The sequence below is a fragment of the Phoca vitulina genome, unplaced genomic scaffold (genome assembly GCF_004348235.1).
Source record: "Phoca vitulina isolate PV1807 unplaced genomic scaffold, GSC_HSeal_1.0 scaffold40, whole genome shotgun sequence".
NCBI classification, from domain to species: domain Eukaryota; kingdom Metazoa; phylum Chordata; class Mammalia; order Carnivora; family Phocidae; genus Phoca; species Phoca vitulina.
Window position 1 is genome coordinate 21,345,093 of NW_022589743.1, and position 10,685 is coordinate 21,355,777.

The following is a 10,685-nucleotide window of genomic DNA, read 5'->3' on the forward strand; positions in this document are numbered from 1 at the left end:
TCCTCTCGCTCCTTAACTGAGCTTTTATGGAGCTCGCACAGAGCAGGAGGCACAGGGAGACAACAGGAATTAAACTCACTTCCGGTCAAAACCCTAGACAATCGTACTAACCAGCCCCCTACGTTTAGACAGAAGCCTTGAACCCACATCGGTCAAACAGCTCTCCTCCCTCCTCTCTCTGATGCTTTCAGATAGTGGTCCACTTCCCTCTCATCTAATCCCCAAAGGAGATTCTCCCTATAGTTGAGCGTTGAAGACGGATTACCTGCGGCAAAGTTGTGTGTGTGCAGGGCGGGGGGGTGGGTAGTGATGACGAGAGCGGTGCTCACTTGTTGGGACAGCCTGGAGTCTCCTCCTCCCTAGGTGAATCCATGTGCACGGCTTGCTGTTTCCCCGGTCCCTCCCTAGGCAAACACGAAACTAACCCTGCCCCCTGCCCCACAGACCGAGAGTGCTGACACTCTCGGTACAGTTTTGGCTGTTTATCATTTGCGTGCCAATGAGAATCCGCTCTCTCCTTCCCAAATAGTGTCACTAGTGCGCAAAGAAGTCGGGGGGAGGGCGCCTGGGTGGCTCAGTTGGTTAAGCGACTGCCTTCGGCTCAGGTCATGATCCTGGAGTCCCTGGATCGAGTCCCGCATCGGGCTCCCTGCTCAGCAAGGAGCCTGCTTCTCCCTCCGACCCTCCCCCCTCTCATGTGCTCTCTCTCTCATTCTCTCTGTCTCAAATAAATAAATAAAATCTTAAAAAAAAAAAAAAAAAGAAGTCGGGGGGAGAGGGGCGCCTGCCTTCGGCTCAGGACATGATCTCAGGGTCCTGGGGTGGAGCCCCGCTGGGGCTCCCCGCTCAGCGGGGAATCTGCTTCTCCCTCTGCCTCTTCCTCTCCCCCCTCTCCTGCTCTCTCTCTCTGTCTCAAATAAATAAAATCTTTAAAGTGGGCTGAGAGAGATTGGCCCTTGCTTTTCACCCTCACTGGTTGTGCAGGGCACCCCTCCGCTCTAAGGAAGTTTTGTGAGGGCCGGATGCGAACACGTGTGTAGGGAATGGCTGGTACCGTTCTACCTGCCAAGCGCGCCAAGAACTGGCATAAAACCCCATTTCTGGGACTCTGAAAAAGCAACTGTGGGCGGGGGCTGCAAGGACTGGGTAAAAACAGCACAAGATAGATGCAGAGCTGAAACCGACACCAATCTCACTTGCTCCGCCCCGCCATTATCTTGCAGCGTAGGGGGCGTGGCCCTAGAGTGGGCGGGTCCGCGCACGCGCCGCGCCTGGGTGTGGGGGGTTCCGGAAATGTGACTCAGAAATGAGATGGAGAAGTACGAGCGGATCCGAGTGGTGGGGAGAGGTGCCTTCGGGTGAGCCAGGGATCTGGGGAAGGAAATTGGTCGGGGAGAGGGAAAATGAGCCCCAACTCTGACCGCGAATTCGCTGCCCTGTTAGCCGCGCCCCGACGCGTGAGCGCCCACTCGGAAAGCCCCGCCCAGGCTTCCGGTCCCGGGCCCAGCTGGGAGACTCCGCCTCTAACGAGGTCCCGCCCCCGACAAGCCTGTGCGCCGCCTCAGCGTTGCGTTCTTTGATTCCTGACTCATTCATTCAACAAAGATTGAGCGCCAACTATACCGGTCAGGCTCTCGGCGCCGACTGTACAGTAAAGACCAAAATAGGCGTGGTCTTTTCCCTCTCGGAGCTTACAGACTGTAGTAAAATAATACAATAAACAAGATATTAAAGCAGTTATTAACAAGCTGCGAGCGTGGCATCCAGCGGGGGTACTTATTTGGGGAGGGGGTCAAGGAAAATTTCTCTGAGAGGTGAAGTTTAAAGCCAAGACTTGAGGAATGAAAACCAGAAATCCGAAGGTGAAGGCAGAGCTTTCCAGGCAGAGGAAGCAGCATATCCGCATGCGGGAAAGAATTCAGAGTATTCAAGGAACTGAGAAAAAGACTGGTGAAGTTGGAATGTAGTGGTCATGTAGTATGTAGTAGGTAAAGAATGATATATATATGTGTGTGTATATATGTATATATACACACACATATATATATGAAGAATGGTATAAAATGTGATTGTCACAGAGGACAGATGATGGCCTAATAGGCTGAGGTAAAGAGGTTGAATTTATTTGAAGTGTAAAAGGGAAGGGGTTTAAGCAGAATGAATGGTCCTGATATGATTTGCATTTTTAAAATGTCACTCTGGCTGCTGTGTGGAACTTAGATTTGAGGATGACAGAAGTGAAAGGCACCATTTTAAAGGCTATTGCAGTACTTTAGGCAAGAAATAATGATTTGGTCAAGGGTTATAGCAGAGGTCAGAGATGGTTGAGTTCATAATATGTTGGAGGTGGAAACAGGATTTACCGATATGTTAGTGTGAAATGAAGGAAAGATTTTGGCATGATTTTCAGGTGTCTGACTTTAATGGTGGTGTCAGTAACTGAGATGGAAGAGACTGAGGAAGGAAAGGGTTTGGGGGCAGAAATCAAAAGTTTTATTTTGAGGGGCGCCTGGGTGGCTCAGTTGATTAAGCGACTGCCTTCGGCTCAGGTCATGATCCTGGAGTCCCTGGATCGAGTCCCGCATCGGGCTCCCTGCTCAGCAGGGAGTCTGCTTCTCCCTCTGACCCTCCCCCCTCTCATGTGCTCTCTCTCATTCTCTCTCTCTCAAATAAATAAATAAAATCTTTAAAAAAAAAAAAAGTTTTATTTTGAATTTCTTAAAATTTAGGATGCAGGATGCCTGGGTGGCTCAGTCGGTTAGGCAGCTGCCTTCCGCTCAGGTCATGAAACCAGGGTCCTGGGATCGAGTCCTGCATCGGGCTCCTTGCTCAGCGGGGAGCCTGCTTCTCCCTCTGCCTGCAGCTCCCCCTGCTTGTGCTGTTCACTCTTGCTCTCGCTTTCTGACAAATAAATAAATAAAATCTTTTAAAAAAAAATTTAGGATGCTTGGAAGCCATTCAGGTAGAAAGCAAAGCAGGTAGTTGGATGTGTGAGTCTGGGGCTCAGAGGAGAGGTTTGAGTTGGAAATATAAATTTGATACTTAGATGATCACCTTACACTCCATTCATTCAGCAGATACTCATTGAGCTCCTACTATGTGCTAAATACGGGTCTCTGCTCTGGGGATATAGTTGTGAAGGAGAACAAGGACTCTGCGTTTATGGCCACTGACCAGAGTTGGAAGAAAATAATAGTATGGGGGCGCCTGGATGGCTCAGTCGTTAAGCGTCTGCCTTCGGCTCAGGTCATGATCCCAGCGTTCTGGGATCGAGCCCCGCATCGGGCTCCATGCTCGGCGGGAAGCCTGCTTCTCCCTCTCCCACTCCCCCTGCTTGTGTTCCCTCTCTCGCTGTCTCTCTCTGTCAAAAAAATAAATAAAATCTTTAAAAAAAAAAAAAAGAGGGGCGCCTGGAATGGCTCAGTCATTGGGCATCTGCCTTCGGCTCAGGTCATGATCCCAGGGTCCTGGGATCGAGCCCTGCATCGGGCTCCCTGCTCCGCGGGAAGCCTGCTTCTCCCCCTCCCACTCTCCTTGCTTGTGTTCCCTCTCTTGCTGTGTCTCTCGCTGTCAAATAAATAAAATATAAAATAAATAGATAAATAAAAGAAAAAGAAAAGAAAATAATAGTATGACCAGCTTCCACGCATAGAGCAGTTTTTATGTGCCAAGCACCATGCTAAGTGCCTTACATGCATTTTCTCATTTGATCCTCTCAACAACCCAGGGAAATTGATTCTGTTTTCCAGATGAAAATGTCATATAATCCCAAACCAGGTAAGTAGTAAGAGGAGGAGCCAGAATTTGAACCCAGGCAGTTAACTCCAAAGTCTATGGGAACTTAGGAAGATCAAGACTAACTTCACTGTGCCTCAGGTTAAATGACTTGCCCAAGGTCTCACACAGTGTTTGTGGTTAGTTCTCCCTGTTCTTTTTTTTTTTTTTTAAAGATTTTATTTATTTATTTGAGAGAGAGAGAATGAGAGACAGAGAGCATGAGAGGGAGGAGGGTCAGAGGGAGAAGCAGACTCCCCGCCGAGCAGGGAGCCCGATGCGGGACTCGATCCTGGGACTCCGGGATCATGACCTGAGCCGAAGGCAGTCGCTTAACCAACTGAGCCACCCAGGCACCCTAGTTCTTCCTGTTCTTAAACTCGGTGTTCTGCACATTTAGTTAGCTGACCTCTTAGTCTCTGTGCCTATTTCCCCTCTCCTAAGGAACATCCAGTGACCAGGTCTGCCCTGCCTGATATGTGGCTGGAGGCTCAGCTGGGACCTACCCCTGTGCTCTGTGTCCCCAGGATTGTGCACCTGTGCCTGCGCAAGGCTGACCAGAAGCTGGTGATCATCAAGCAGATCCCAGTGGAGCAGATGACCAAAGAAGAGCGGCAGGCAGCCCAAAATGAGTGCCAGGTCCTCAAGCTCCTCAACCACCCCAATGTCATTGAGTACTATGAGAACTTCCTGGAGGACAAGGCCCTCATGATTGCCATGGAATACGCACCAGGTGGGCCAGCCTCCTTGCATTGGCCTGGCTCCAAGGGCCTCTCATCTCTGGAACAGACAGATACAGATCAGCCAGCTTTCCTCCTCAGAACAGGTTGGACTGAGGGTCAGAGGTATAGAGTTGTGTGAGGCTGGCAGGCTCTTGCCCTGTCTGGGCTGGTAGTTTCTCAGCAGGAGAGTGCCAAGCATGGGAAAGCCTAGAGCTTAACTAGTTCCTTGTGGCTGCAGGCGGCACCCTGGCTGAGTTCATCCAAAAGCGCTGTAATTCCCTGCTGGAGGAGGAGACCATCCTACACTTCTTTGTGCAGATCCTGCTCGCGCTGCATCACGTGCACACCCATCTCATCCTGCACCGGGACCTCAAGACTCAAAACATCCTTCTTGACAAACACCGCATGGTTGTCAAGATTGGTGACTTCGGCATCTCCAAGATCCTTAGTAGCAAGAGCAAGGCCTACACGGTGCCTGGGCACAGAGGGGACTTCAAGGGTGCTGGAGGTTTTGAGGGCCAAGGCTCACTCTGCATCCCAACCCCCTCCCTCCCCAAGACCTTGGCCCCTTAGCCCCTGGCTGGGTGGTCCCGCAGGGAGAAGCAGTCTCCGGTGGGCCTTGGACAGGGCCTTCCCTCCCCTGAGCTATAATAATATCCGCTTCCCTCCTGCAGGTGGTGGGCACCCCATGCTACATCTCCCCTGAACTGTGTGAGGGCAAGCCTTACAACCAGAAGAGTGACATCTGGGCCCTGGGCTGTGTCCTCTATGAGCTGGCCAGTCTCAAGAGGGCCTTTGAAGCTGCGGTGAGTTATACCCCCAAAGAGACAATTGGGAAATGTCTATCTCCCTCCCCTGGAAGTCCTTGGCTCCAGCCACTTCTGTGTTTCTTCTCTTTTGGCTGAGTTGTTTCCCTCATCAGGCTGGTAGATTACCTCAGGGCTGTGGCTTCCCTCAGGCTTGGGTCCCCCATGAAACCGAGGACTCCTGAGGGCACCAGATTAGGGACCCTCCTAAGGGCAAGATGTGAGTTCTCCCAACCCCCTAAGGTTTCTGAGGACATAGCTGCAGCTCTCCTATGAGGAGTTCCTCTCACTGGGAGTCCCCTGGTCAGACTGCAAGTTCTGAGTGCGGGGCTCTGCTCTGACCACCCCATTAGACCTGGAGGCGGGAGGTGCTGCCTCCCAAGAGCCTGGCCCAGGCTCTGGCCACCCTCCCTCTCCGTGCTTCCACAGAACCTGCCAGCGCTGGTGCTGAAGATCATGAGTGGCACCTTTGCACCCATCTCTGACCGGTACAGCCCTGAGCTGCGCCAGCTCGTGCTCAGTCTGCTCAGCCTGGAGCCCTCCCGGCGGCCGCCGCTCAGCCACATCATGGCACAGCCCCTCTGCATCCGCGCGCTCCTCAACCTTCACACCGACTTGGGCAGTGTCCGCATGAGGAGGCCTGTGCAGGGAGTGGGGGCGGGGCCCCAGGGGGAGCACAGTAAGCCTGCGTGCGGGGGTGCCAGGAATGGTTCGTGTCCTGAAGCCCCCGTCTGACCCACAGGGCAGAGAAGTCCCTGGTCCCTGGGCCACCCATGGCCCCCGGCGGCAGCACAGGGAGCAGGAGCACTGGCGCCCGCTGCAGGGGTAAGTCAGAGCCGACTGCCGGTGCCCCCTGACGCCAAGCCATTCCCACCAGTTTAATCGGCTCGACGCGCTGTCCCGCAGGCATACCCCGGGGACCCCCACGGCCGGCCATTCCGCCACCGCTGTCGTCCGTGTACGCGTGGGGCGGCGGGCTCAGCGCCCCGCTGCGGCTGCCGATGCTCAACACAGAAGTGGTCCAGGTGGCAGCCGGACGCACGCAGAAGGCGGGCGTCACGCGTTCGGGGCGCCTCATCCTGTGGGAGGTGAGCAGGCTGGGGGGCGGGGGGTGGGGGGCGGCTGATGCTCGGGGCCGGCTGATGCTCGGGGCCGGGAGGCGGGGCCGGAGGGGCCGCTCAGGCGCCGCCCACGCCCTCCCGGCCTCCCGCAGGCCCCACCCCTAGGCGCCGGAGGGGGCGCCCTCCTGCCGGGGGCCGTGGAGCAGCAGCTGCCCCAGTTCGTCTCCCGTTTCCTGGAGGGCCAGTCGGGCGTGACTATCAAGCATGTGGCCTGCGGGGACCTCTTCACAGCCTGCCTGACCGGTGAGTCCAGCAGGGGACTATCCTGGGGCATCCCACAGTGTCTCAGAAGGCCCCCCAGAGCAACTCCCCTCGTTGGTTGTCGTTTGGTCACTCCTTAATGCTCCTCTCTACTCGTTAGCCTGCACCAGCTGCTTTATTATTATTATTTTTTAAAGATGTATTTATAATTTTTAGAGAGAGAGAGATACTTTACTTACACAATCTCCTTTACCCTTCACAATAGTCCTGGCCAGGTAGTTACTGTATATTATCCTCATTTGAGGGAGGCTCAGTGACAGATGGGGAAAGCTCCGATCTAAAGCTCAGAGGTGGGGTGCCTGGGTGGCTCAGTCGTTAAGCGTCTTCCTTCGGCTCAGGTCATGATCCCAGGGTCCTGGGATCGAGCCCTGCGCATCGGGCTCCCTGCTCGGTGGGAGGCCTGCTTCGCTCTCTCCCACTCCCCCTGCTTGTGTTCCCTCTCTCACTGTGTCTCTGTCAAATAAATAAATAAAAAATCTTAAAAAATAAAAATAAACTCAGAGGCTGTCACTTGTCCAAACTCCCACGAAGAGACACCCTGCCTGTCCTTTTCTGCCTCTTGTCCCATTCTTCCAGACTTTGCTTCCAACTTCTTGCTCCTCCAACCCATGGACTGGCCTCTTTGGAAAAACAGCCCAACCTCTCTCCCTTCTCTTTCTTCACCAACTCCCTCTGCAGACCGAGGTATCATCATGACCTTTGGCAGTGGCAGCAATGGGTGCCTAGGCCATGGCAGCCTCAATGACCTCAGCCAGGTGGGTGCTGCAGGTACCTTGGGGAGGAGGTGGAAGTGGGGAGATGGCAAGGAGCCCGCATCTGACAGCTGACACTGGAGTTGGAGGCCGGGGATCCCCAGCAGCCATAGGTCCCTCTAGCTCCCAGGCTGCACCTGTTCTGGGCAACACCAGGGGAAGTACAGAAAGACCAGGCTTTTCCCCAGTGGTTGCAGTGTGTGTGTGTGTGTGAGAGAGAGTGTGTGTGTGGCAGGGGTGTGTGTGGCAGTTAAAGACACAGCTGTCTCATGAGAATTTGCAGCCTCCAACTTCTTCGTCCCTCCACGGGATGCTGAGGCCAGGCAGCTGGTCCAGGCCCCTTACCTCGTCTCTCTCGCTTCCCCTCTCTCTCTAGCCCACCATTGTGGAGGCGCTGCTGGGCTACGAGATGGTGCAGGTGGCCTGTGGGGCGTCCCACGTGCTGGCCCTGTCCACTGAGCGAGAACTCTTTGCGTGGGGCCGCGGCGACGGTGGTAAGCCCTCCGCCCTGTTCCAGGCTCTAGGCTCCATCTCACATGCCTGACTGGGACTGGTTCCTCTTCATACCCGCCTTCCACCCCATGGCCCCTTCTCCCTCCTTTCTCTTCCAATTCCACTCATTTCTTGATTTAACAAAACTTTACTGCACATCTAGTAGGAGCCCCTCCTTGTGCTGGGTGCAGAGACAATATGAACAGGAGTCCCTTCCTTCAGGTGCTTACGACATAATGAGAGATCTCGTTCATCCGACAGTACTTATGGTGGCCCTCTCTGGGTCAGATGTCATGCTAGGCATTTGAAACCAGAGAGGACTTACATGGGGTTTCTGTCCTCCTGGCAGGCTCACTCTAGACGGGGGAGGGATGACATCTCCCTGCAATAAAAGAGAGACAGCATCAGGGCTCCCCTCAGGGTCCAGAGACGTGGGAACCCAAGGAATGGCATGGGACGTGCCTGGAGGAGACAGAGTTGGCACGTGAACAGCGCCATAAGGAGGAGTAGGATTTTGGCCACAGAGGGCCCAAGGTTAGGTATTTCCGGCTGAGGGCACAGCCTTCACTCACGAGGTTACCTCCTCTCCGTGGCTGCTCCTCATCCTGGCATCACCAGCGCTAAAACCCAGACTAGCCCCATCCTGGTTTCTCCTTGTAGGCCGGCTGGGACTGGGCACCAGGGAGTCCCACAGCAGCCCCCAGCAGGTGTCCATGCCCCTAGGACAGGAAGCCCAGCGGGTGGTATGTGGCATTGACTCCTCCATGATCCTCACTGTCCCTGGTCGAGCCCTGGCCTGTGGGAGTAACAGGTGAATGGGTCCCCTGGCGTGACCAGCCTGCCACTCCCCCTCCCTGGCCGCTAATGCTCCATCTGTCATGGCCTCCCTTCCACCGAGGGTCCAAACTGAGGGTGGGGTTGAGAGCGCTGCTGGGTTCAATCCAGGGTGGGATCTGTCCCCTAGGGACCAGCTCTTGCCCAGATTGGTGGGGTCAGTCGGGTCTATGCAAACCGTCAGTCAGACTTGGCTTCTGGCTCCACCTTCAAGGTTCAACAAGCTGGGCCTGGACCACCTCTCCCTGGGGGAGGAGCCTGCCCCCCACCAGCAGGTGGAGGAGGCCCTGAGCTTCACACCACTAGGTTCTGCACCCCTCGACCAGGAGCCCCTGCTCAGTGTGGACCTGGGCACTGCTCATTCAGCTGCGGTGACTGGTGAGTAGGACCCGGGCACAGGAGGCCGCAGGTCGACTGTCCTGGCCTCCTCGGGATCTCAGCTGAGGCACCCCTTTCCTTCCTCTCCTCTTTCCTCCCCTGCAGCGTCTGGTGACTGCTATACATTCGGCAGCAATCAGCATGGGCAGTTGGGCACCAGTGCCCGCCGGGTCAGCAGGGCACCCTGTCAAGTCCAAGGCCTGCAGAATATCAAGATAGCAATGGTGGCCTGTGGGGATGCGTTCACTGTAGCCATTGGGGCAGGTGATTGATTAGTGGGCACAATGGGGGCAGACAGGGGTGCTGGCAGGCCCATGAGTCGGGGGTGGGGGGAGTATCCTGCTCAGGGCTCCTGAACCTCCTACTGGGGCCAGTACGGCAATCCAGGAGGGTAGCTGCTTGCTAAGCTGTGTCCTCCTATTTCCGTCCTTGGGATTCTCTTTGGCAGAGGGTGAAGTGTACTCTTGGGGCAAAGGGGCCCGAGGTCGACTAGGAAGAAGGGATGAGGATGCTGGACTCCCTCGGCCAGTGCAGCTGGATGAGACACACCCCTACACAGTGACTTCTGTGTCGTGTTGCCATGGAAACACTCTCCTGGCAGTCCGCAGTGAGTTGTAACTTTCCGCCTCACATCCACAAGGGTTAATCCAGCGCGTCCCTGCCCACGCTCCCATCCCCCAGTGGTCACAGCCCAAAGCACTAAAAGCATCTTAAGCCCCCAGATAAATGAAAGCAGAAGCTGCAGGGTAAGACAGCTTCCTGCCTGGGGAGGGCAAGGGAGTCAGTCAGCCCTTCTGAAAGGCTGTTCCCAGTGCTTGCCGGGGCCCAAAGGCATTCTTTGTCCTACCCCCAATCCCATTTAGTTGGCACCTCTGTTTCTGGCCAGTCAGGGTCCGGAGTCCAGGGCCCCGTGTGGGAGTGGGAGCGGAGGTGGGTATCCCTCGCTGGAGGCACTGCCCTCAGGGCGGCCGCAGGGCTTTCTCGTGTGTACCCCGCAGCGGTTACGGATGAGCCGATTCCCCCGTGAGGCACCTAGATACACCCCTGGACCACCCTGATGTTGCTGCTCCTCCGACCGTGCTTGAAGACTGCAGCTGCTTGCAGCAAGACTGTCCCCGCAGCCCCCTGGAGGGTCCTCAGTGTGGCAGAAGAACCAGGCAAGCGGCCACTCTCCTTTGGCCCTGGACCCATAAACCTCAACCCACCCCGTTCCCCCAGTATCTCTCTTTTCTCTCCCCACCCCTCTTAAGTTGGTGTCCCCAGGGTCCAGACTGGCTAGAGTCGGAAAGCCGACCCAACCTTCCGAAGCAGGGTGGCCTCCAGAGTCTTGGCAGAAAAAAGCTGGAGGCAGCTGTGGCTCCACCCAGACCCTGTCCTTTCCCCAGCCCAGTTAGAAAATAAGCCGCTGGTGCCCCCTGGGATAGCAGCTCAGTGCTCTGGAGCAGGGCAAGCCCCATCCTGCCTGGACTGGCCATTCTGGCAGCCTGGCTTCTGCATTGCCTGGAACAGGGAGCTTCCCCACCCACCCCCGCTCCGAGAACCCGA

At 55.6% G+C, this 10,685-nt stretch overlaps 1 protein-coding gene across 1 annotated transcript; it reads left to right on the forward strand.

The window, feature by feature from the left end:
• The first annotated feature begins 1,288 nt into the window (after positions 1-1,288).
• On the forward strand, positions 1,289-10,227 carry NEK8 (NIMA related kinase 8). Its single transcript, XM_032429121.1, has 15 exons — positions 1,289-1,358; positions 4,302-4,507; positions 4,735-4,967; positions 5,171-5,302; positions 5,732-5,940; positions 6,045-6,127; positions 6,209-6,390; positions 6,516-6,666; positions 7,363-7,439; positions 7,813-7,930; positions 8,589-8,739; positions 8,977-9,140; positions 9,246-9,404; positions 9,589-9,747; positions 10,139-10,227. The coding sequence occupies exons 1-15, from the start codon at positions 1,312-1,314 to the stop codon at positions 10,165-10,167; spliced, it is 2,100 nt and encodes a 699-aa protein (XP_032285012.1). The 5' UTR covers positions 1,289-1,311; the 3' UTR covers positions 10,168-10,227.
• The last annotated feature ends 458 nt before the right edge of the window (positions 10,228-10,685 follow it).